Source organism: Pipistrellus kuhlii, unplaced genomic scaffold, assembly GCF_014108245.1.
Source record: "Pipistrellus kuhlii isolate mPipKuh1 unplaced genomic scaffold, mPipKuh1.p scaffold_m20_p_3, whole genome shotgun sequence".
NCBI classification, from domain to species: domain Eukaryota; kingdom Metazoa; phylum Chordata; class Mammalia; order Chiroptera; family Vespertilionidae; genus Pipistrellus; species Pipistrellus kuhlii.
Genome location: NW_023425529.1, coordinates 110,225,136 through 110,252,809, shown reverse-complemented (window position 1 = coordinate 110,252,809; position 27,674 = coordinate 110,225,136). Strand labels below are relative to the sequence as shown.

Genomic DNA, 27,674 nt, shown 5'->3' with positions numbered 1-27,674 from the left:
GACACTTGGTCTGGCTTATATTAGGTCTCCAGAAACCTGTTGAGTTCATTATCACATGTACAGTACTCACCATTCTGTCCTTCAGCTGCTACTGTGTAGCTTCTCTTCATCCCTTCTTTATTGTTTTCCCTGACACCAGACTCTTTCTACCCTGGTTCATTCTCTTTATTGCTGCTGAATTAATCTTTATTTTAAAGTGAACTCTTTCCTGTAGTTCCCCTGTTTTAGCAACTGACTCTAATAGCTTAGTTTGGCATATATGAGCTTTTATAGCCTGAACTAGAGGCCTGGTGCATGAATTTGTGCACAGGTGGGATACTGAGGGGGTGTGGGGGGGACTGGGACATAATCGGTCTGGGCCAGTGGTGGTACACCCTTGCCAGCCTGGGATACGGATCCAACCTGCTGACTTTCACGCTGGTTGTCAGGAGCCACCTGGTGGCTGCTTTTATATCCTTTCTTCCTTGCAGAGCATCTAGGGAAAGGAAGTGGCAGCAGTGCTCGGTGCTCAAGGCTGACTTCCAGAAGGACAGCAGTGCTGGTCTATCGGTGCCTGGCCTGTTCTCCAGAGATTGGACCTGCCGGACTACTGAGGGAATGAGTGGCTGCTGACGGGCTGGTGGGCCACCAGGACGAGTCTAAGCTGAGCAGTGCTCCAGCTGTGGGAGCACACTGACCACCAGGGAGCAGCTCCTGCATTGAGCATCTGCCCCCTGGTGGTCAGTATGTGTCATAGGGACTGGTTGTTCTGGTCGTTCCTGTCGCTTAAGCTTCTATATATATATATATATATATATATATTTATATTTATATTTATATTTATATTTATATTTATATTTATATTTATATTTATATTTATATTTATATTTATATTTATATGTATGTATATAGTTGAGTTTTACATTGTTTCAGTGAAAATAAAAAATTAGGCAGTAATTAGAAAAATAGAAATATAAAATAGAAAGATAAAAATCTTCATTACACTGTCACTGTCATTTATTTTTTCCTTACTCAACACATACCAAAAACTTGTTGGTAGCTGTTGTTTTTAACAAACGTCCAGTATGAATCATCATTCCTTAACTGGGTGTAACTCCTTCTGAACACCTTGCCAGTTATTGTAATGGACATAGTTTTGGACATAATTTCTTCTTAAATACTTTTAAATATTTAAAATTGGTATAGCGTGTATTTACCAACTTGAGAAGATGTCTGAATTACTTCATTACATTTAAGATGCAATTATGGTGAAGAGCAGTGGACAAGGAATCTTGGAATTTTTTTCCTTCTCTGCCTCTGTCAAACAGTACAATCATGGGCAAGTCACCATTACAGTGGGTCTTAGTGATTTGAATATTGTTCTCATGTAAGAGAATTCAAGTTATTATTAAGTCTTTCATTAAGAGGGAGCTATCAGGTTGGATCATAATGAAATTGCTAATTCTACAAAAATAAAGATCACATTTCTGTATTATATAGAAAATATTTTTCAGTTCTTAGTCTCAGCACAGTCTAGGAGAGTTTGTCAGCCAGAGCATGGATTCTTCTCTGGATGGGAGGGTGAGATTGGAAGTGGTGGGAATTGCTGGTCCTTCAACAGAACAATAGTTTTGATGCCAGGGGTTGTGACACACTTGTGTCATGACCTTCCTACTTTTAGTAATAATTCTTAATTGTTCACTGCTACTTTGCTTAAAACAAAAAAAAAACTTATCTAATAAAGATGGAATATGCAAATTGATCATAACTCTGCAACAAAGATGGTGGTGCCCACAACCAATAGGGAGGGAATATGCAAATTGATGTGACAAGTCAAGAGGAGGAAGGCGGCTCCGCCCTGGCCGGAGTGCAGGTGGAAAGGTGGTGCCAGCGCGGAGGCCCAGGTCCCTGGTGCTGCAGGGAACCAGTGCCAGCAGCCAGGGAAAGGAAGGCCTATTCTTGTACGAACCTTCGTGCATCGGGCCTGTAGTACTTAAGAAATTATTTCACCTAAAAATCTGACTGAGTAACTGTCCACTGGTGCTGAGGATTTGGGATGCAGCATGTACTCCATTTCCGGTTCACCAGAGCCCCTACCTCTCTCACTATTACTTTCTACTTTACTGGACAGGTCCCTGTAGACATTTGAGTTTGTGATTCTCTTGTCCAGTAGGACTTCTGTAGTAATACAAGTGTTCTTTATTTGTGTTGTCCAATATGGTAGGGGCTAGCTACATGTAGCTCTTGAGCATTTAAAATTAGCTGGTGGCCGAAACCTGTTTGGCGCAGTGGTAGAGCGTCGGTCTGCGGACTGAAAGGTCCCGGGTTCGATTCCGAATGGTACAAGGGCATGTACCTTGGTTGCGGGCACATCCCCGGTAGGGGGTGTGCAAGAGGCAGCTGGTCTATGTTTCTGGCTCTCTATCTCTCTCCCTTCCTCTCTGTAAAATATCAATAAAATATATATTTTTAAAAATAAAATAAAATGAAGAAAAAAGAAAATTAGCTGGTGTACCTGAGGAACTGAGGTTTTAGTTTTATTTAAGTTTACTTAAGTTAAATTATTGAAACCTGGCCAGCATGGCTCAGTGGTTGAACCTTGACCTATGAACTAGGAAGTCATGGTTCATTTCTGGGTCAAGGCACATACCCAGGTTGTGGGCTCAATCCCCAGTGTGGAGTGTGCAAGAGGCAGCCAATTAATGATTTTCTCTCATCATTGATGTTTCTGTCTATCTCTCCTTTCCCTTCCTCTCTGAAATCAATAAAAATATGTTTCATAAATAAATAAATAGTTGCATATTGCCAGTAGCTACCATATTGAACAGTGCGAGGAGATAAAGGAATATTTTCCTTTATTGGATATTTCTTACAGAGTGAAATTAAACCTTAATACATTTTACACTCTGTTTTCTTAAATGCCAAATCTAAATGTGAGCATATATCACTGTAAATCATATGATTTGACAATCAACTTACCATGTCTTATTAAATACAGTCTAAAACTTCTTGTCTTTTTCCTCCCTAATTTGTTTAACACTTTATATCACATGCCTGTTCTAGGCCCTGGGGATCTAGGCTGTTTTCATAAAGCCTGTGAATAATAAATATTTTTAAGAAAATCTTATTCAAGTAATTTAATATTTAGTATCTGTAATCTTTCCAGTAGCTCTGCAGATAAGGATTTAATTTGATTACTTGTCAATTGCAAGCCCTAAAAATTTTTATTACTCATTAAATCCACATTCTAATAAGTTAAAATGTACTACTGTTACAATTCCTCAAAGAAGCTCTCCTTTTCTAGTCCCCAAATACTGAAACTTTCTATAAATTTACTGTTTGAAATTAGGCATCATCAGAGCCTTTTCATATCAGTAAATCAGCTCAGTGTGCACCCTTTTATTACCTCACCTGGGCTTTCTTTCAGCTTTCTTTCCATCTGCTCCCAAGCTGGTTCTTCTGAAATTTCCTTTTTGGTTATCTGACCTTCGGCCATTTGTTTTCTCTCACAGATAGTCTCAGTGCTCTGATGTGTTCCTGCTTCTCTTTGCCATGAAACTTTTAAGTATGTCATTTTAAGAACAGCTTAACACGTTAAGCGCCCAGTCACCAGTGACTGACACTATATACTTTCCGTCCAGAAGACAAAATAGGCTGGGCGCTTAACATGTTAAATTGCAATCAGTGTAGCTATAGCACAAAGATAGATGAATGCTAAAAAAAAAAAAATGATATTGACATTATAAAATAACTCCTACATTGGCAGTTGCTCATGTAAACATCTGTTCGATGTTTTTGTAGTTGTTTAATTCTGTAGTTGATAATCAGATTAGCAAGGCATTATTACTTAGGGTTTTCTGCTTAGGCATGAAAATAGTCTACTTATATAAAATGTAATGAAGCTCTTTAAGTAATTTTGATAAATGTGATTATGAACTGTGATTATAGCCTAAACACCAGTGACATTGACTAAATAGGAATCTTTTTTTTTTTTTTTTTTACAGTGTTGTAAAGGAGAATGTACACTTCTCTGTGTATGTGTTTAGAATTGGATTAAGTAGAGATTTCTGTTCTTTGGCCCTTTAGGAGATTGTACAGAAGGAATTGTATACTTTTAGGAACTGTATAGATTAACTGTTTGAACTTTGAAGTATACAACAAAGACCTGAGTTCCAGTTCTGTTATTGCTTACCTAGAGGCCTGGTGCACAAATTTGTGCACGGATGGGGTCCCTCGGCCTCGCAGGCAATAGGGGCCAATCAGGGCTCCTCTTGCCCAGCCCCAATCTGGCCGCCAGAGGTTGGCTGTAGGAGCGCACTGACCACCAGGGGGTAGCTCCTGCATAGAGTGTCTGCCCCCTGGTGGTCATTACACATCACAGCAACTGGCCAATACTAGAGCCCAACGCACAATTAAATCGTGCAGGTAGGGTCCCTAGACCTAGCCTCCTGCCATCAGGGCCATTTTCTGCCTATTCACCAGTCCCCAGGCCGAATGCCGCCTCCACTGCTGGGCAGCCAGGCAGTTGGGATCACCAGCTCATCCTCAGCTGCTCCGGGGCTCAGGTTTGTGGGAAAGAAGTGCCGCCACCGCTGCTGCTGCTGGGGCTTGAGGCACTGACAGAGACTGCGGGGCATGCCTGCAACCTACCGGTCCAGTTGTAACTGTTACTTAGGCTTTTATGTATATAGATATGAGGAAAGAGTAAGATTGAAATGGTAGTAAAACTTTTTTAACAGTTTCCAGCACATAGTAAGTGCTCTTTAAATGTCTGTTATTATTTGTAATAGTTGTAATTTTATTAGTGTTTCAGAAAGCTTTAGTTATATAGTCCTTGAGCTTTTTCTTTATTGAGAAGAGATAAAACTCTTAAATAATAATTCTAGAAAGACTAGTAATTCAGTGAGTCCTAGCCTTCTAAGAATATGGAAGTGTCATAATAATAAAAGGCCAAGAGGCATCACGGCCAAAATGACCAAATGACCCGTTGTCTTGAGGTGGCATTAACCACTTCTTGGTCCCTCCCCCCAACCCCCACGAGCAGAGGCAGGGCGAGACTGACACGTGGGTGAACTGCTGACCTCTTGGTCCCTCACCCTGGCCCAGAGGCTCCGATGGATCGATGGTGAACGGGAGAATCAGGGTGGGTGGTGAGAGGACCAGGCTGGCTGTCAGGCTGTTGGGATCACCAGCTCATCCCCGGCTGCTCGGAGGAGCAGGCCCGTGGGAAAGCAGGCGCCAGCAACTTCACCTCCCTGAGGTGCACCACGCCGGCCACTCGGAGCCGCTCATACCTGGACCGGTAGGTTGCAGGCATGCCCCGCAGTCTCTGTCAGTGCCTCAAGCCCCAGCAGCAGCAGCAGTGGCGGCACTGCTTTCCCACAAACCTGAGCCCCGGAGCAGCTGAGGATGAGCTGGTGATCCCAACTGCCTGGCTGCCCAGCAGTGGAGGCGGCATTCGGCCTGGGGACTGGTGAATAGGCAGAAAATGGCCCTGATGGCAGGAGGCTAGGTCTAGGGACCCTACCTGCACGATTTAATTGTGCGCTGGGCTCTAGTATTGTCCTGACGCGGTAATAGTAATTAGTGCCAAGTGTGTGTTTTTGAATGGTTTATAAAACAAAGGTCAAACCGGCCTGACTGAATCTAAATAATCACAGAATATTATTTTTCTGTTACTGATCCTTTTTTTTTCATTTTTAAATTTATTTATTGATTAGAAAGAGAGAAATATCAATTTGTTGTTCTACTTATTTTTGTATGTATTGGTTGATTCCTTTTTTTCAACAACTATCCTTTATTTTACCACGTATTTCCTATCGATTATCAGCACCTTCAGAGACAGTCTCTTGTCTATCCCTCTGTGCAGTTGTCTTCATTCACACACATCACCTGTTACCTGTATGTATAGTGACCTTCTAATTAAGCTCTTCTCCCTTGCCTCTCCAGTCCTTTGCCGAACCATCTCACATGTTGATTAACTGAGTAATCTTTCTAAAACACAAACATAGTCTTCCCAGGTTTAATCTCTACTTTATCCTTTCCCACATTGGCTGATTAGTATATGTGCCTTTGGTGGGGATTGAACTCAAAAACTTAGCATATCGGGACGATGTTCTAACCAACTGAGCCAGGGCCCCTGTTGCTATTTCTTGAAAATAATAGCACATCTTAATTTTTTCTGAAAAAGGTAAGGTCCATTTTTTAAATGGTCAGGATAGTGAAACTTTTAGCTTGTTTGCATCCTGCCTGAACAGCCTATAGGCATACAGTCCACCACAAATATTTCCAAATTATATTATTTTGTACCAGCCCAGATGAACCTTATTTTCACTTTGAAGGCATGTTGAGGTCAATGATGTTTAAATTGGTGCATTGTTCAGTGGTGAAATAGAGTTACAACTTGTTCTGACACTTCATGAAATAATGTTAAATGAATTATTTAGTGTGAAGTAAAGAACCCTGCTAAATTATTTTAAACTATTCAGGGTTAATTAAACTATTTTAAGGTTTAGTCTTTAAAAATTTGTCATATTTTTAATCCATAGATTAACCTTTTAAGTTTTGAATCATAAGATCCTCTTTTAATTAAAACAAACTTAAAATGTATTATAAAAAGGTTAAAGTTTTACATGAGCTTTTTATTTTTAAAATGTTAGTTAAGTGTATTTCTTTAAATATGTTTTAAAGATTAATGAATACTTTGAGGATAACATGGCATTTCACTCTTTGGATGATGGCATTGGTTTATAGAACTGTTACATTAGAATTGAAAGTGTTCCACATGAACTGAAATCAGGATGCAGTGGCTGCAAATAAATTCTTCAGATAAATTCAAGTATAAGAGTATGACAAGAATAAGCTACCATTTATAAAAACACCTAAACAAAATGAAACCCTAAGGAATTTTCAAATTGTGAAACAGTGGCAACAATCATTTAATATGAATGGAAGGAGCTGGTAAATGCTTCCCTTTTTAAATATCTCAAAGTTAAATCATGAAGTGAAACAATTGAAACAGGGAAGATGATTTAGTGGCAGCATAACAGATTACCATTTAGTTCACAGGCATACCCCTGTGAACTGAGTGCATTATGGGACAGGACCAAGATTAGAACACAAAAAGGTATTCAGGAAAAGGCTCCCGCTTAGCTATAATATATATATATATATATATATATATATATATATATATATATATATATATATACATATATATATATATATATATATATATATTTTTTTTTTTTTTTTTTTTTTTTTTCTTAAGGAGTTGTGCAGGCTTAGTTCTAACACTTTGTAAACATTCCTATTTGTTTCTCTTTTTTACCTCTAAAGATTTTATCTCACAGTCACTTTGAGACATCCTATCTGCTTGGAGAAGTTATTTTCACCCAGTCTTCTTCCCTGACCTCAGTCCTGCTCCAGCTTACCCTTAAGTGCACACCTTGAAGTTAACTTTTATGTCATGCCAGCATGCAATCATTTGCCATAATACCCTGTCTCTCTTCAGGACTGCAGTAAATTAGTTATGGATAAGCATTTGTTTAATGTTGGCCTTCCACTAGAGCAAGTCTTTTCCTGACTGCAGCATTCCCAACCTCTAACCTAGCACCTCGCTGAGATAGGCACCCAGGAAACACATGTTGCATGATTCCCAGGAGGAGGCTCCTTCTAAAATCTGGTCATGGCACAGCTGTAACCTGATGCAATGTGTGAGATAAGCAAGTACTAGAACCCAGAGGGACGTGAAGTCATTCTGAAGAAGCTTGTGGTTTATCTAAGAACAGTTAATAGGCCATTGAAGGATTGTAAGTCAGAGTCCATCCTTGGGTGGACATCTGTCTCCCTTGTAGACCTCTAGGTAATGCTTTCTTCATGGTTCAAGAAAATGTATTTGTCACATGAAAAGCAAAGTAACATTTGGTTTATAGTTATATAAACAATTTCTATAGACATTTCCAGAGTACTTTTCTTACACTTTATAAAAATAATCATTTTATGTATTTAAAGATTAGGGAAGGATTTATAAGTAATTAGAAGAATGAAAATATTTTTCAATGCAGAAATTACTATACTGAATTTGGATTTGTTATAAAAACAAAACTTAATAGTATTTCTTAGTATAGTTTTCAAATTAAAAAAGTGAGTGAGGCTTGGGTTGCCCCCGGTGATGGAAGAAGCTAAGCTTCCCTCCCACCTTGGCTGGCCCTGGCCTCTATTCAAGGCTACAAAGTTTCAATTACAGAAGATAAATAAATCTCAGACACCTGCTTCCAGCCAGCCCTGGTGTCTGCTCAAGGAGGCGCTGAAAGTAAAGTGAAATTTAAAAAAAAAAAAAGGAGGGGCTGGGAGCTTGGGTCACCAGAGGATATAGCCAGTCTTCAAACATCCATCAACCCCTCACCAGGCTGGCCAGACACCCCAGTGGGGAGCTACACCCCCATGGCTCAATCCCTGTAAACAGGCAGTCGAACATCCCTCAAGGGGTCCCAGACTGGAGAGGGTGAAGGCTGGGCTGAGGGACACCCCTCACCCTCGCCCGCCATGCATGAATTTCATGCATCAGGCCTTTAATAAATATTATTAGAACTGCAAGTTGTGCTTTGGTAGGAATTTTAAATGAAAATTATTTTTAGTTTCTATTCTAATGAGCCAAAGAATTTAAAGTCCCACTCAACTAAAGTAATATATGATGTTAAATGTGTTGCTTTCATTTGTTTAGGCATAAGCAACAGGAATTTATTTTCACACAGTTCTGGATTCGAGACTAGAGTCTGCAGGATTGGTGCCTTCTGAGGGCCATGAGGAAGGGTTCTGTTCCAGGCCCCTCTCCTTATCTTGTGGACAGTCATCTTCTCTGTGTCTTTACATTGTGTCTCCTCTGTACGTATCAGTGTCTGAATTTCCTCTCCATCGTCTTCTTGGATCCTTGAACATGCATTGCTTTTCAGTGACAAATGTCTTATGTTTTTGAACTAACCTTCCAAGAAATTATTTTTTTCTTTAAGAAAATATACTTCCTTTCTGATTATAAATGTAATAGATGCTCATTGCAGAAAATTTAGAAGACATAGAAATCTTAAAATGAATTAATTCTGCCTTGGTGGGTTTACTCAGTAGTTAGAGAAATGGCCTGTAGAGAACAAAAGATTATGGGTTTGATTCCTGGTCAAGGACATGTGCCTGGGTTGCAGAGTTTGATCTCCATCCCCAGTAAGGCAGAGGCAGCCAATGGATGAGCCTCTCTCACATTGATCTCTCAAAAAATCAATGGGAAAAAATCCTTGGGTGAGGATTTACAAAACAAAAGAGACAGAAATACATTAATTCTGATTTCTTCCTTTCTACCTTTCATGCACTTTATTTTCTTAATAAAAAACAACAAAACACCTTTTTTTGTTTTTTGAGTGGGCAACTTTCTATCATGGTTCTCAATTTCTTTGCTATGACCATTGCATCCCACTAGTTTCTTTTGGGTTCATTTTTCTTCTTACTGAAAAAGGTCTTGATTAGTTCTCTCAGTGGGGACCTATCAATGATAGACTTATTTTTTGTTCAAAAGTTCTTTTATTTCACTCTTACCAGGTACTCTTCAATTATAATTTAGCTAGATGTGGTTGGCAATTGTTTTCCTTGTAGTGCTTTAAATAATATTCTTTTATTCTGATCTTACTGATGAGAATTCTAAAGGTTCAACGATACATTTTGTTGTTTAAAAATAGTCACTATGAAAAACTGTACTTTTCCCCCCTTAAAACATTTTTTTAGATTACTGTGCTGATATAAAAAATGAATTCATGTAATTTTTAAAATAAGGGTAAATGGTAAAATGTGAGTCATGAAATATAACATTTAGTCCAAAACAAAATTACCTAAGATTGCTACTTGAATATATACATATACTGGCCAAGTATTATGTTTTATAATATGCTGTACACAGTCATGTATATTTTTGGCTTTTTTTTTTTTTTCAAAAGTGGTATTTTGAGCCGTGGCTGATATAGTTCAGTGGTTAGAACACTGACCCACACACCAAAGGGTTGCAGGTTTGATCCCTGGCCCTAGTTGGGGTGTGTGCAAGGGTGCAGCCAATCAATGTGTCTTTCTCACATCGATGTTTCTCTATCTGTCTTCCCTAACTCCCTTCCTTTCTCTTAAAAAAAAAAAAAAAAAAAAAATTATCCTCAGGTGAGGATTTTTTTTTTAAAGGTGATATTTTGAGTTATGTTTTAATTTAGAGGAGTCCTAAAATAGACTAGTGCAGTCTAATAATAATTGCTTTGATGATGGAAATATTCTATGTCTGTATTGTCTAATAAAGCAGCCACTAGACCCTGAGTGGCAATGTATTATCTTTTTATTTACCCTATCTCTCATTAAGTGAATAGAATTTCTGAATTAATAACTTGATTAGTTTTAGGCCAAATAATTTAAGATACAGTAATTCATTTTTACATGCAGATTTTTTTCCAGAAATAATTTGTTTTAATAAAAGTTTGACTATCAGTATATGGTTAGAAGGAAGTTATAGAATCACAATGAGCTTGTATAATATGTTTAGCTTATGGTCTGGTTTCTACATTATAGTCATACATTCAGTGTGTTTTTGAAGTATTATATTAAGGTTGGTATGTCTTCTGAGGTTACTTTTTATGTATTAAGTATTAGTTCTTGAGGAAGAAGAATTATAGGACTAACTCTTCAGGTTTCACTCTAATAATAACAAACAAGGGGATTTGTTAATAGTGCCTTTTATTTTTCAGATTGCAAATAGAAGAATCTTCTAAACCTGTACGGCTATCACAACAACTGGACAAAGTTGTGACAACCAATTACAAACCTGTTGCCAATCATCAATACAATGTAAGTCTGTCTTCATTATGTTATACCTTTTCTGTATCATAGACCATGCTAACATGTGCTTGAGTTATCCAGACTTAGCAAGGGATATGACAGTTTGCCAAGCTTAGAAAAGATGTTCTCTCTATATCCTAAGTTATACTGTTTAAACTACTCTTGTAAGTTTTTCAAAGAAATAAAACACTTAATTTTTTTAGTGTTTCTAATGTTTTAAATTATGGTATCCCTAATAAATAATAATTTTACTTTTTTCATTTTTCAATTTAAAGGTCATGAAACAATGGTAATTTTTCCCATTGATTATTAAAATTACTTTGCAGTTTCCGCTTGCACAGGCATTTTTACAGTCTCACTGGACCATGCAAAGTGAGGACTCCCCTTATGTTCACAAACTTTGTTTTCTGTGGGGTTGTTTGTTCTTAATCCTCCCCTGAGGATATTTTTCTTATTTGTTTTCAGAGAGAGTGAAAGGGAAGGGAGAAGGGAAGAGGGAGAGAAAGAAACATCAGATGTGAGAGAGACTCATCAACTGGTTGCTTCCTGCATGCGCCCCAACTGATGGTGGGGATCAAACCTGCAATCCTTCAGTGTGAGGGCCAAGGCTCTAACCATAGAGCAGTACTGGCCAGGGCTGCCCTTACATTTTAAACCTTTTTTTTTTTTTATTGAAGCATATCATATATGCTATATATATTGTATTTTACAATATATAATACACACACATAAATCCTATATAATAAAGAGGTAATATGCAAATTGACCATCACACCCTCTCAAGATGGCTGCCTACAACCAGGCCAGCAGGGGGGTACTGAGGAACGACCAAACTACTGAACAGCAGGCTGCATGGGGTGACTAGGCCACTGGGGGGGGGGGGGGGGGGCTTTGAGGGGAGACAAGGCCAGCAGGGGGGGGGGTGATATTTGGGGGCAATTAGGCTGGCAGGAAGGGCAGTGAGGAGTGACTAGGCTGGCAGGGGTGGGTGACCAGGCTGGTTGAGGGGAGTGCAGTTAGGAGCAACCAGACTGGCAGGGAGGGGGCAGTTAGAGGTGATCAGGCCTGCAGGGGGTGGCAGTTAGGGGGCACCAGGCAGGTGGAGGGGGCGGCTAGGGGTGATCAGGCTGGTGGGGAGAGGCAGTTAGGGTGCCCAGGCAGGCGGGCAGGCAGATGTGCGATGGATCCATTGGTCCAGGATTGTGAGAGGGTGTCTGACAGCCAGTTTGGGGATCAGGCCTAAACTGGCAGTCAGACATCCCCCGAGGGGTCCTGGATTGGAAAGGATGCAGGCTGGTCTGAAGGGACACCCCATCTCCCCTGTATTTTGTGCATCGAGCTTCTGGTTATATACATACATCTACTTTGTGCTAGGTACTGTTCATTTAATCATCATACCTACCCTATGAAGTAACTATGGGTATAATCCTCATTTTACAGATGAAATACGTGAGAGACATCCAGGTTAGCTTACTTGAGATCACATAGCTGATCCAGGTATTGAATCCAGGTAGCCTGGTATAGGTGTTTATTCTTAACCAGTGTGCTATGTTACTGCAGGTCATTAGCAATGCTACCAGAACTAAGGGTTTTGTGTCTTGAAGTACCTGTTATGTAAGGAAAAATGTGATGATTCTTTGAAAATAAAATAAAGCCTAAGTTAAGTCAAGTAGCAATGAACAGTTGATAGTTTGTGTTGTGCTTTGTTGATTAATATCTTCTTAATACTGAGTTTAAGATGAAATAGACTCTTTAAGACTGGCCAGAACTACTACTTTGTTTTTATTTAATTTTTGTGGGTTGTTTTTGTTTTGTTTTGTTTTTTAGTTTTTGAACCACTACTTTATGATAGTTGAATTTCTTACAGTTATTTTAGATGAGGTGGCAAATGTCAGGCTGGCATCCTCAGTAAACAGAATGCTGAAATGTAAAAAGGTAAAATCCTGAGGACTGTGATGAACTGGAGTGCACGTGCCCTTTCTAAAGAAATCCAAATTTTAAAAATTGCTACACTGTGTAGATTAAATAAAGCAAGTCAAAATTCAGTTACATCCAAGCAGGCTTTAACTGCCTCTGGTTATGCTTTAGGGGAAAAATCAAACTAAAGAAGAGGACAGGCAAGATAAGTGGAGACAAAATTGTCAAATTATCCAGGAGATGTATTTTTCTATTTTCTGTTGAGACAGGTAGATGGAAGTCTAATTTTTTTACCCTCTTCTATTTTTATCTTGTCTATTCCTAGATGGGAATACATGCAATTTTCTGAAGCCAAGTGGAAATACAGACGTGTAAAATATTATAGGTCTTAATTGTCTGCCTTTCTTCGTTAATGTGCTACTCCTATAGCCTCTAACTATGCTTTTTTTTCCAATTATGGGCCAAACTTCTGTATAGTTTCCACTCCTGTATGTTTTTCACAGTGAGGACAAGAAAGACATCACTTTCCATAAGCTGTAAAGAGATGTAATTTTTCTGAAGAGAAGTTTGGTCAGGAAGACAAGTGCCCAAAGTTGTATATGCAGTAGTGTTTATCTCTATTCTTTAAGATAGGAAAAGATTGAGACAAATGTTCAGAAATGAAGAATAGTTAAATACTTTAACACTCATTAATTTTGGATAAAAGAAGTAGAGTGTCTTTATTCTAATATATATATCTCCTATCTAATAAAAGTGAAACATGCAAATTGACCATACCTTCACTACACCCACAAGCCACGCCCACTAGCCAATCAGGGCAAGTATGCAAATTAACCCAATCAATGTTATAGTTAATTTGCATATCCAGGCTAGATGGAAGACTGAACACAGCATAGAAAGAAGCCAAGTACTGCAGAAGGGAGCAAAGCTGCGGAGAAACAAGCTAACAGGGCAAGGGAGAAGGGAAGGAAGCAGGTGGCCTGGGGAGAAGGGAGGGAAACAGGCGGGGTGGTGACCACAACAGGAATCCCTATTGCAGGAATCTTCCTGCAATGGGCCTCTAGTGTGTGTGTGTGTGTGTGTGTGTGTGTGTGTGTGTATTGATTCCAGAGAGAAAGGAATAGGGATAGAGAGATAGAAACATCTGTGATGAGAGAGAATCATTGATCAGCTGCCACCTGCATACTCACTATTGGGGATTGAGCCCGCAACCCAGGCATGTGCCCTTAACTGGAATCAAACCCAGGATCTTTCAGTCTGCAGGCCGATCTACCAATCTATCAATACTATATCTACTGAGCCAAACCAGCTAGGGCTGTCCCTTTATAAACGTTTTTTGAATTGTCACAGTGAGTACATATTATTTGAATTGTTACAGTGGGCAGTAATACTTTTCATCAACGTTGGGATGGTGCTGCTGTTCTTGTCTTCTTGAAGGAAAGATTTCAATCAAGAGAAAGTGCAGCAAAGCAAGCAACATTTAATGGCCACAGCAAAACACACTTAGGGCAGTGTAACAAGGAAGAGCATAGAAGAAGTAACAGGAGAGCCTAGACTGGGCCACTTTGGCTCACTGGGAAGTCAGAGAGAGGGGGACCTTAGAGACAGGGTCAGGGGGTTAGCCCGGGACGAGCTTCCGCTGCTCATTACTCCCCTGGTTGTAAATCTTGTGGGGTCCCTTAGAGCAGCAGTTGCCAACCAATCTTTCAAACCTCGCAGACCATCAGTGGTTTGAGAACCCCTGGTTGGCGACCGCTGCCTTAGAGGGAAGGAGAAGGGGAAGGGAACGGCACAGGTGTGCTTTCCAGAGCTTGCTCTGAGAGTATTTATCTTTCTGTCGTAGGCAGAAATCTTAAGGGAGGTCTTTGAGGAGGGTTTCATTGAAATTTCATCAGCTATGTGTGCTCTCTCAGGGTCATAGTCTACATTGATTAGTTCGCACCAAGGTGGGGGTCATTAGTCAATGCAGTTGGCCCTGAGGCAGCCCCAGTGTCACTTGTCTGGTTTTGGTGCTTTTCTGAGCCTGGAACTGAAATATAACTGAGGCCTACATGTTATCTTTTGAGAGACAAGTTCAGGGGTCTAAATCACATGACCAGTAGTGTGAAAGGTTGGGAGGCCAAACCACATGACCAGCAATTTAAACGGTCAGGCAACCAAACCACATGACTAGCAATATGCTGAGGGAGAAAGATTAGTGTGAGGGCGAGATCCTTATTTTCTCAGATCCTTATTTTCAGCCTGTTGCTAGACACTGAGGGCTTTCTGCCCTGGTGACTCCCGGTGCATGGTCCATCATCCTTGCTCTGCTCATGTCTGTGTAACTGCCTATTACAATGGGAAAAGTAGAAAACTATGGAAGGGTATTAGTACCTAGCCGTGACATTATCCTACCATAGTTATCTAAGAACTAGAGGCCCAGCGCACAGTTAGGGTCCCTAGGCCTGGCCAGTGATCGGAAACTGCCAGCTGCCAGCTGCCAGCTGCCAGCCGGGCCTTCCTTCCCCAGATGCTGGCTCCTGTCCAGGGCCTTCCTTCGTTCCACACCACCCCCTGGTGGTCAGCACACATCATAGTGAGGATCAAACTTCCCAAGGGGACACTTTGCGCATTAGCCTTTTATATATATGTGAGTGTGTGTGTGTGTGTGTGTGTGTGTGTGTGTGTATACACACACACACACACACACACACATACTAGAGGCTCAATGCACAAAATCCATGTGTGTGTGGAGCGGGAGGGGGGGGTGGAGGAAGGGGGGGTTGTCCCTCAGCCCAGCCTGCACCATCTCCAATCAGGGACCCCTCAAGGGATGTTTGACTGCCTGTTTAGGCCCAATCCCAGTGGCCCAATCCCTCTCACAATCCAGGACTGCTGGCTCCTAACCACTCACCTGCCTGATTGCCCCTAACTGTTTCTGCCAGCCAGCCTGATCACCCCCTAACCACTCTCCTGCCAACCTGATCGACGCCTAACTGCTTCCCTACTGGCCCAATTGCCCCTAATCCCCTCCTCTGTGGGCCTGGTCCCCCCCAACTGCCCTCCCTTACAGGCATGGTTTCCCCCAACTACCCTTCCCTGCAGGCCTTGTCCCTCCCAACTACCCTTCCCTGCAGGCCTGGTTGCCCCCAACTTCCCTCCTCTGCTGGCTTGGTCTCCCCTAACTGCCCTTACCTACAGGCCTGATCACCCCCAACTGTCCTCCCTTGCAGGCCTGGTCCCTCCCAACTGCCCTCTCCTCCTTGCCTGATCGCCACAATTGCCCTCCCCTGCCGGCCATCTTGTGACAATGTGGGGGCAGCCATCTTGTGACGACATGGGGGCGGCCATCTGTGACAATGTGGGGTGGCCATCTTGTGATGACATAAGGGCACGAGGGCCACCTAGGGTTTTATTAGTATAGATAGATATAGATTGTCTTCTCTTAACAACAGATGTTTTTTGTTTTGTTTTTAATATATTTTATTGATTTTTTTACAGAGAGAAAGGGAGAGGGATAGAGAGCTAGAAACATCAATGAGAGAGAAACATCAATCTGCTGCCTCCTGTACACCCCCCACCGGGAATGTGCCTGCAACCAATGTACATGCCCTTGACCGGAATCAAACCTAGACCCTTGAGTCACAGACAGACACTCTATCCATTGAGCCAAACCGGTTTTGGCAACAGCAGATGTTTTTTAAGTGTATGCTTGTGCCTCAGATACCTACTTCTGCTGAACCAAATATATAAAATTCCTGTCTTCAAGGAGCTGTTGTTTCTTTCAGTCTCTGGTTGTGCCTTTTCAGACCCAGTAGGGTATATATCTCTATTTCCTTTGAACTAGTGAGTCCATTTCTAAAAACCTTTTTTTTTCTTTTTTTCTAAATTCCACTACAAAAGTCGGTCTTATTAAACAGCTACAGACGATAATTTCTGATGCAAAAGAAAAATCTCTTAGGTTAGTCAAAGCTGGCACTTTGCTACTGTCAAAACTCTGATCTTCCTCTAGTTCATATTCTTAGTGACATTGGCACTATAACTTACCTGGCAAGTATAGAAGATAGGTTCCAAATGTTTATTTTTAGGATGTTTTAACATTTGCTTATTTATTTATTTTTACTAATAAAATATGAATACAGCCGAGACCGGTTTGGCTCAATGGATAGAGCATTGGCTTGGGGACTGAAGGGTCCCGGGTTCGATTCCGGTCAGGGGCATGTACCTTGGTTGCGGACATATCCCCAGTAGGAGGTGTGCAAGAGGCAGCTGGTCGATGACTCTCTCTCATCGATGTTTCTGACTCTCTATCTCTCTCCCTTCCTCTCTGTACAAAATCAATAAAATATATTAAAAAAATAAAATAAAATAAAATAAAATATGAATACATTCTGAACTCCTTATTAGGATATAAATCTGTAACATCCACTTTAAAGGCTTTTTAATATTAAGTGACCTTTCAGTTCATTAAGATTTTGTTTACACATAAACAAAGATTGACTATTACTTGCCACATTGCATTATTTGGATGTTTATTAATTTTTCCTTGGAAGTGTATCAGAATGGATGGAGGTACCCGCATAGCTTTTAAAAACATATTCAGCATAATATTTTATACTTTTCCTGGTATTAGAGCATAATACCAGGAAAAGTATAAAACTTATATTGTTGTTAACAAAAAAGACATTGATTTTTTTTTAAAAGATTATGAAACATCAACATAGTTCAATAAGAATAACTTAGAGGTTGTATAATTAAGACATTAATGAAAAATGTTAAACTCAATATAATGTTGAGATGTTTTCCAAGTTTTTCCAGGTAGAGCTATATAAACATGAATCCCAGTACTTTAACAGTTGAGGCTCTTAGAATACATTTCCAGGATAAAAATAAGGAAACAAATGAGTGCAAAAAATAAAAGAGGGTCCAGCTCAGTGGTAGAGCATTGACCCATGAACCAGGAGGTCACGGTTCCATTCCAAGTCACGGCACATGCCTGGGGTCGTGCAGGAGGCAACTGATCAGTGATTCTCTCTCATTATTGATGTTTCTATTCTTCTCTCTGAAATCAGTGAAAACTTATTAAAAAAATAAAAGGGGGGATGAAAAATGGTATATGTATTTCTAAAAGTATATCTGTGCATTTGATCAGAAAGAAACCACCTTGCACATTATTGGGAAAATCAGCGGAATTTTAATGGGGTGTGATAATTAGAAGGTAGTGATATGATATTAATTTCCCAGTTTTGTTGGTCATATGGTTTTAAATATGTTCTAATTTATTTATATATTAGGAGAATGTCTTTGTATGTAGGAAACATTCACTAAGGTATTCAGAATTGATAGGGGACGATGTTGATTGCTTTCAAATGGTTTAGGGAAAAGATTGTTGTAACATATTTGCAACTTTTCTGTAAGTTTGAATTTGATTCAAATTAAAAATTTCTTTTGAAATACAAAAAAAAAAAAAAAGAAAGAAACCACCTTGCATTTACCCCTAGAAATTTTCCATCCACAAATATATATATATATAATCTCCCAGTATTGAAATTCCCACTTTGTACATGAAGCTATTCTAAGCATTACATTTAAATTTACCTCTTTAGTTCATGAACTACCCGGGATATAATACCTACATACTTATCATATGTGTCCTTAACTGGGAATTGAACATTGATTTTGCCAGCAACAAAAAGCATTATGAAACATCAACATAGTTCAATAAGAATAACTTAGAGGTTGTATAATTAAGTTCATAGTTCAAAAGCAGTTAGCCAGTGACAGCCATTTACCGAGTTAAAAGGAAATATACGGCCTAGCGGTTTCACAGTGGTTAGAGTGTCAGCCTATGGAACAAACGGTCACTGGTTCAATTCCCAGTTAAGGACACATACCTCCCTTGCAGGTTCAATCCCTGGCCCCCAGTTCAGAGCATGCAGAAGACTACTTATCGACATGTCTCACATGAATATTTCTCTTCCCCGCCCCCTCTCACCCTTCCCTTCCACTCTCTCTCTCTCAAAAAAAAAAAAAAAAAAAAAAAAAAAAAAATCAATGGAAAAAATATCCTTGGGTGAGGGTTTAAAAACAAAAGAATTATATAATTAGCCTTATATCTTAATTTACTTCTTTCTTGAAAGCGTTACCCTGAAAACTCTCCCCTTACTAGGATATGACCTGTCAGGTTTCTTCCCTGGTGGCCTTTCCTTTGTTTTAAATGTTCATTAAGTTTATGAACCTTGAACCACTTCATGTAGGACATTTTCCAAAGTAAGATTTTTGAAACACTAATTTTGTTTGAACCTCTTTGGGGGGAAAAGGTTGTGTAAAAAGGATTCTCTGTTAAAGGAACTTGTAGATTCTGATTATATCCTTCCCTCTTCAAAACTGACACAGTATTTAATGTACAGGGAACCTCAGTTCTCAAACTTAATTTATCTGGAAGGCTGTTCAAGAAGCGATTTGTTTGAAGATGGAACCATTTTTCTCCATTAGAAATAATGTAAATGGAATTAATCTGTTCCAGACCCCCTTGATTCCTTGTTTTAACCTTTCTTATGTACAGTACATGTCAAAGGAACTATTTAATCTATACATAAATACTTCTTTTCTTAAATTTATTGCAATACCCCTTACTAGCCTTAAACTAATCATTCAGTCCAGGGATGTCTTTTAGGTCAGTATGCAGCATCTTTGCTTGTTCATATATCACTGCCTCCAAAATGGCTGTCACTGCTTTTCATTTATCAAAATCAACAACAGTTTTTTTACATGGTCAATTGTCTATGATCATTGTTTCTTTCACACCCTTAGCACCATTAGCACTCTTGACGACCACTTTGTTTTAAAATTATACTATTCATTGATTTTGCCAGCAACAAAAAGCATTCTCTCCTTTGTTGCCGGAGAGAGGCTTTTGTCTTGCTGAGGTGTCAGCTGGGAAGGATTGTCTGTTTAAAAACCAAAGTTTAGATTGACAGCAGAGGCATTTTTTCCTGTGAAAACTTGGTTGAGAACAAAATTGATTAAAATGGGAGTCGGCCGAGAAACAAAGTTTGACTGGATTAATGTTGGAAACTTTTAGGAATTTGTTTAATCCTGCACTTTGCAAACATTTTAATATTAAATCCCCTTCTCCATTATTTGAAGTAGTGAAAGCAAACTTTCAAAGTAATATGTTGTTGCTCTGCAGCAGTGGCTCAGTGGTTGAGTGTTGACCTATGAACCAGGAGGTCATGGTTGGATTCCTACCCTGTTTCCCTGAAAATAAGAGTGTCTTATATTAATTTTTTCTCCCAAAGTTGCGCTAGGTCTTATTTTCAGGGGATGTCTTATCTTTCCATGTGGTAGGTCTTACTTTCAGAGGATGTCTTATTTTCGGGGAAACACGGTAGTACATGGCACATGCCTGAGTCTCAGGCTCGATCCTCGATGGGAGGGCGTGCAGGAGGCAGCCAATCAATGATTCTCTCTCATTATTGATGTTTCTATCTGAAATCAATAAAAATATAAAAGAAAAGAAAAATAATGAAAATTAAGCACTCAAAACATGACAGATCACTGTATTATAAGAGCAAAACACTTTTATAATTTTGACAAATTAAAACTTACTCTTAAAATGTTTTCTTTTTATTTCATTCCTTTAAATATATTCATATTAATACAGTACATTTTTATAATTTAAAAATATACATAGTTTATACTGTAATCAGATAAATGCTGTTTGGGGGGGGTCGTTCCTGGGGTACCACTAGAATAAGCATCTCCAGAGGCCCACAGGAGAATGAGTGTGTGATGAAAAGTTGTTTTTGTGGAATTCCATGGTTTCCAAAGCCCCATTTCCCTTAATCCAGTTCTGGAAGGTGTGCAGCTGGGGCTTCAGTAGAGCTGGAAGCAAAGCCAGTGCCCACAGTTTCCATTCAGTGGTGGAACAGGGTCCAGCACAGCATTAGGCTTGTTACAGTCCATCGAGCCATTGTGTGGGTTCACATGGCCATGAGCCATATGGGCGAGTGCAGGAGAGCCAGGAGAGCACGCCCCCTGCAGCAGGAATCCCAATAGAATCAAAAGAGCACACTCCTTTGTTTAGGAGATTAAATATAGAATCTTCCCGGGCTTGCAGTGGCCACGCCTACTCTGGCCAATGGCCTGTTCCCAGGTGTGTCTGACAGACAAGTACCTTCCTTATGTCACCCAGACTTTACATGCAGGGGACAGACCGGTGGCGTCCGGGGAGTGTTAAACTTCAGCTTCCTGGGAAAACCGCACAAATGGCATACCTGTAAAATTTGGCTTTCCCTTTGCTCCTTCCCAGTTTTCATAACTAGGTTAAATTACAACAGTATCAATGCTTTAAAATTTTCACTGACAGAGCTGTGTAATCGAAATATGGAGTCAGCTGGTGTGAAAGATTCCTTCTAGTTCCCTCTATCTCTGATTGCAAGTAAGGGTGCTTCTGTTTCTGTATGTGTATTTTGATTGATTTTATGGACATTATCATCTAGCCTGTGTAAATTTCACCGCATTCTTATTAAGTAGCCCACAGTCTTATGACCTTTTCTCATAAGGAATCATGTTTCTGTTAAATAGTGGTCTCCAGTGCTAGCTGTACCCTAGAATCATCTGGGAAGCTTTTTTTAAAAAGAAAAATACCTTCAGAAATTGATTTAGCTGGGACCGGTTTGTCTCAGTGGATAGAGCGTCGGCCTGAGGACTGAAAGGTCCCGGGTTCGATTCCGGGCAAGGGCATCTACCTTGGTTGCGGCCACATCCCCAGTAGGGGGTTTGCAAGAGGCAGCTGATCGATGATTCTCTCTCATCGATGTTTCTAACTCTCTATCCCTCTCTCTTCCTCTCTGTGAAAAATCAATAAAATATATTTTTTTAAAAAAAAAGAAAAGAAATTGATTTAATTGATATGATGTGAAGCTAGCTGTCTTAAAATTTTCAAGCTACCTGGATAATTGTAGCATGCAATTACTGATCCAAATAGACAGGAATTTTTTATAGGTCTGCTTGTCATTTTCTGTTGGGGGAAGACTAGGAAATCTCTTCCCTCCAGATCTGAGGTTTTTAAAAAGAATATTTTCTTATCTTTATCATTCCCTTTGTGTTCTCCAGCCCCAGCTTGGAAAAAAATATACATGTATCTCCCCTAGGAAAACTTAACTAGGAAATTATTCTTGGAAGGATTAGAATTATTATGTAAAATCTTGAGATAAGCCTATGGGAACTAGAAAGAAGATTCATTTTTATGTGTACTCTATTTCCTTTCATGTGGCAACCAACTTTATTAATCTTCAGAACTGTAAGGTTATTGAGGAGGGAGCTTTATTATTATTATTTTCTTTAGTTCTATGTACAAATTTAGAATTTTGCTGACTAATGTAAATGCCTACAGGACTATATCATAAAGAACTGTCAGCGATATTTGCCTTTTGTGCTATAGTATAATTATACTATATACATGATTTGTCCGTTTGAATTTGCACACAAGGACTGGCTTACTCTAAAGAAGTACTTTGGACACACTAGGTAGAAATGGAAGCACTGGGGGTGGGGATCTTTCATAAGGATTTAAAATGCAAATCATGGTAATCAAGGCTGTCATGCTTACTTCAGACGTTAAAAGCCTGCACAAAGACTGCCTTGACAAAGCAATCAAAGTATTTCTGCAAACAACAATCTAGAATTTGCAGACATTTGTATTACAATATTTTAATTGGCAGTGAATGGCATTTATAATTTTAGTGATTGAGATTTCATAACGATGGTTGAACATCTCTATATCACATCCACATTGCATTTTAAACATTTGGTTGCATTTTAGTCTTGAATAATTTTTTTTCTCTAGTGAAGATAAAATTGTGTATGCTGGATATTTTGGATTGTAAAAATTTGTAACTCGAGACTACATTTAAATTTCTTTCTGAATTGACATTTCTATTTAGCTGGTTATGCAGTGGTCACAGAGAGCAGATATAGGCTAGGTAATGCAAATTCACATAATATAAAAGCTATTCCTAGTCTATTAACTGTCCTACTTATATTTTCTGGTGGCTGCTAACAACTTAGACATCTCTGACTGCTTTGAGTATTATTTTCTTACAATGCCTGTGCACCAGTGCAAACAGGATGCCCAACGGGAAAAGAGCTAAAAAGAGAAGAAATGGCATGGTCTCAAAACTGTAGTCTTCTAAATAGTCTAGTTCATATCATTTGTAGTTTATTTATAGAATTCATTTTATTTGTAGTACAAAGTTGTGAGTATAATATTAAGCTCATCATTTCTGCACTGGCCAGGTGGCTCAGCTGGATAGAGCGTCATCCCCATGTGCTAATGTTTCAGCTTTGATCCTTGGTCAGAACACACACAAGAATCAACCAATGACAAATCAACCTATCTCTGTCTCTCTTTCTCTCCCCACCGCCTCTCTCTCAAATCAGTAAATAATCATTTTTAAAGAAAGATTATCATTTCTACATTGTTTAATTTTAAAAAGAAAAGTTAGGAACATTAGTTTTGTCCTGAGTATAAAATTATTAGTAATTTAATGACCATGGAAGTGATTTAACTCCCTTTTATAATTACACTAGAGGCCTGGTGCACAAATTCATGCACCAGTGGGGCCTCTTAGCCTGTGGGATCGGGCCGAAACAGACTCTCCAACATCCCCAGATTGTGAGAGGGCGCAGGCTGAGGGACCCTACCTGTGCTCATTGGGGCCAGGGAGAGACTGCGGGAGGGCTCCAGGGCATGTCCAGCCTGTCTCACTCAGTCCCAGTTGTCTCACTCAGTCCCAACTGACTGGACCTCAGAAGCAAGCTAACCTACCAGTTGAAGCGTCTGCCCCTTGGTGGTCAGTGCACGTCATAACAAGTAGTTGAGTGGCCTTCGTTTGACCAAATGACCAGACACTTAGTATATTAGGCTTTTATTATATAGGATATACATTGGAACTATCAGATATTACAGAGCAGAATTTGGATTGTGAATTTGTCTTAGAAATTATCAAAAGATATTTAATATATTATAGTATAAAAATTTTGTTTTAAGACTATTTTATAGGCTATCCATAGTGTAGGCCCTAAAAGCATTAAAAAGATATTCCATTTTTTGTTTTTAAATAAGTGCAAGGTTAAATTTCTAATACTTAAATTTCTCTGATGAGGAATACTTCCATTTTTGTCATTACTGTTATTATTTTATATGTCTGGGTTTTCAGATTATACTTTTAAGTGTTTTAATTTTACTGGTCAGAGTAAAATTAGGCTGCACTGCCCTTAGGTATTTATCTGTTTTTCCCTAATTTAAAGGAGGAAAGCACAACATTAATGCAGTATTTTTTTTTAGATTGAAGTATGTAAATCAAGATTAAAAGAAAAAAGATCTGGGTAGAATTTGGTACTTTTCTCACTACTTATTAACATTGCTAATCACAACTTAATTTTATCCTTTTAGTTTGATTTTTTTTTTTTTTAATTTCAGAGAGGAAGGAAGAGGGAGAGATAGAAACATCAATAATGAGAGAGAATCATTGATTTGCTGCTTCCTGCACCCCAACACTGGGGATTGACCCCAAAACCCAAGCATTTGCCCTAACCAAGGAATCAAACTGTGACCCTCCTGGTTCATAGGTTGATTCTCAAACGCTGAGCCACACCAGCCAGGCTCAGTTTGATTTTAATGTTTCTTTCTAACTTACTTTAAATTCTTTCCTTGGATTCAGGCCTCCTTGGATCTGAAATGTGGCTCTGGGGTTTAGACAACTTAACAAACACTTTAAAAGTTTCTCTCTGCTGCCAAGTAATGTGTGTGACCTCTCTGAAGTGGGCTCTCTTGCTTTATCAGTAGGTTTCTTTATTTGAAAACATTTTTTTATTAATCTTCCTAGCTTCTCTGTTTTTTTACACAAGAAAGAGACTTCTCAGGGTGGAAGCTGAACATATCATTTTTTTCTTTTCTGTTTCCTGAATTTAACCCTTTCTTCTTTCAGCATAAATTAAGGCTAGGAAAGGAGGGCAGATATATCATACAACTGTGCCTCCGTACAGAGAATACAAAAGCCTAACACTGGTCTTTTGCTAAACACCCACTTCCTCCCTACTGTTTTCCTTGAGGTTGAAATCCCACATCCCACTCAAGCCTGTGAGAATGGAATAGGCTTTCCCCACCCCTCCTTAGCTGATTCTCGCTCCTCTTTTCTACATCCCAAAGTTTTTCTTACCTCTCATTTGGTCAGAATAAAGGATTATAACAGCTTCATCCCCTGGTCCAAATTTGTTCCTACTTTTTTAGCAGCCCCCTTTCTAGATTGTCCATCACAGTATAAAAGATAAACCCAGTCTAGCGCAGTGCAACAGTGGAAGAGGATTTTGGGTGTAAGCACAATTGTAACCAGGGAAAATAGATATGTTTTAGTCATTGGTTAGTAAAGCAAGGCTTAAAATATTAGTCCCTTAAGTGTTCTATGATATGTATTTTTTTTTAATCCAAAGACCCTTGTGCTTGGATTTATGAGTTTTATCCTGTCTGTCATGATTTCTTTCTTTATCATACAGCCATTCTCTTAGTTCTATCCTTCTTTTGATCCTAAAGAAAGAAAATTCTTTTTTTTATATATATATATATTTTATTGATTTTTTACAGAGAGGAAGGGAGAGAGATAGAGAGCTAGAAACGTCAATGAGGGAGAAACATCGACCAGCTGCCACCTGCACACCCCCCACTGGGGATGTGCCCACAACCAACGTACATGCCCCTGACTGGGATCGAACCTGGGACCTTTCAGTCTGCAGATGGACGCTCTACCACTGAGCCAAACCAGTTTCGGCAGAAAATTCTTTCTTGAGTGGACCTCATGTCCGTCCCTTTTGGTCTTTGGCCTCTTGCAGCTTCCTTTCTTGCTGAATCGGGGTAGACTTTATACTTCTGTCTTTGTCCTTAAATGCATTTTATCATCTGTTTCTCCATCTTTCCCACACTGGAAGACTTGGATTTTCTTCTTGGGCATAGATTTCTCTAATCTCTCCCCTCTAATCTTTCTTCTAGCTCTTCTAGTCCCTCTATTCTTCTCTAATGAATCTTTAGCTTCCCATAGTTGTTTCTTTCATGCTCTTCCCACTCAGAAAACATTGAGACTGGCTGCATTTCATTTCTTTCCAATATGGTCTGTGTCATGCATGTACTTTTTTTCCTTTTTCTTTTCAGCATTATGATCTTGTTCTAGGAGCTTTGTGATCTATCACATTTCAAATGCTCAAGGTTGAGCATCCATCTCTGAACCAGGAGGTCACTGTTCCATTCCTGGTCAGGGCATAAGACCCGGGTTGTGGGCTCGATCCTCACTGTAGGGCTGTGCAGGAAGCAGCCAATCAATGATTATCTCTCATCATTGATGTTTCTATCTCTCTCTCCCTCTCTCCTCCTCTCTGAAATCAATTAAAAAAAATTTTTAATAAAATGCTCAAGGTCCTCTATAAACATTTTAGTACATGAGCCATAAGAAAGGGATACATTTTGTAAGATGCTACCTTATTTGCCTTGTATCTTAGTGCGGTGGGTATCCCATAGTCTATGTGTAATATTTTAAAGCGATGAATTGATTCATTTTCTAAATTGAATAAATTTGACATGTAACATTGGGTAAATTTAAGTTGTACATGTTACTTTGATATATGTTTCCTATATAATAAAAGGCTAATATGCAAATCAACCAGACAGCGGCATGACTGGTCACTATGATGCACACTGACTACCAGAGCACACTCAGTGCAGGAGCTGCCCCCTGGTGGTCAGTGTGCTCCCACAGGAGGAGCGCCATTCAGCCAGAAGCTCTCAACTGGGCTCATGGCTGGCAAGTGCACCTCTTCCACCTCTGCAGCAGCACTAGGGATGTCCGACTGATGGCTTAGGGAAGCAGGCCTAAGCCATCAGTTGGACATCCACCAAGGGCTCCCAGACTGCTAGAGGGCACAGACTGAGCTGAGGGATCCATCCAGTATGTGCCCTCTTGCAGTCTGGGAGTCGTCAGTGGATTACTAGAGGCCTGGTGCACAAAATTCATGCACTGTGGGGGGTGTCCCTCAGCCCAGCCTGCACCTTCTCCAATCTGGGTCCCCTCTCACAATCCGGGACACCTGCCTCCCAACTGCTCACCTGCCTGCCTGATTGCCCCTAATCGCTTCTGCCTGCCAGCCTAATAGCCATCTAACCACCCCCCTCCCCGCCTGATCAACACCTAACTGCTCCCTTGCAGGTCCGATCACCCCCTATTGCCCTCCCCTGCCAGCCTGATCCCCTCCAGTTTCCTTCCCTGGTCGCCCCTAACTGCCCTCCCCTGCAGGCCTGGTCCCCTGCAACTGCCCTCCCTTGCTGGCCTGATCACCCACAACTGCCCTCCTCTGCTGGCCATCTTTTGGCAGCCATCTTGTGACCACACGGGTCTGGCCATCTGTGACCATATGGGCATGGCCATCTGTGAACACGTGGGGGTGGCCATCTTGTGATGACATGGGCGTGACCACCTTGTGACCACATGGGCGCAGCCATCTTGTGTGTGGGCGTGAGTACCTTTTTATTACATAGGATTATTATATAGGATTGTCCTTGTGATGTATACCATATTACATAATTATAGTAAATGTTATCTATATTCATACCACATAATTAAAGTAGAATATTGTCTATATTCACTACACTGTGCTCTAAATCTCTGTGGCTTATCCACTGCTTGTTGCAAGTTTATGCCCTTACACACCATAACTCTTCTCTCTCTACCTCCTAAGATGAATAGAGTTTGAATTTTACTCCTAAGGTCTACATATCAAAAAAATTAAGGCAGCTGAAACCTATTTGGCTCAGTGGATAGAGTGTCAGCCTGCGGACTGAAAGGTCCCAGGTTCGACTCCGGTCAAGGGCATGTATCTTGGTTGCGGACACA

The 27,674-nt window shown here is 39.9% G+C and overlaps 1 protein-coding gene across 1 annotated transcript in view; it reads left to right on the top strand.

The window, feature by feature from the left end:
• The window catches only part of GTF2F2 (general transcription factor IIF subunit 2), a 144,978-nt gene that overhangs the window by 94,739 nt on the left and 22,565 nt on the right, over positions 1–27,674 (top strand). Inside the window, exon 6 of the mRNA XM_036456208.2 lies at positions 10,746–10,845. Coding sequence (XP_036312101.1) covers positions 10,746–10,845 — 100 coding nt within the window. The remainder of the gene's footprint in view (positions 1–10,745; positions 10,846–27,674) is intronic.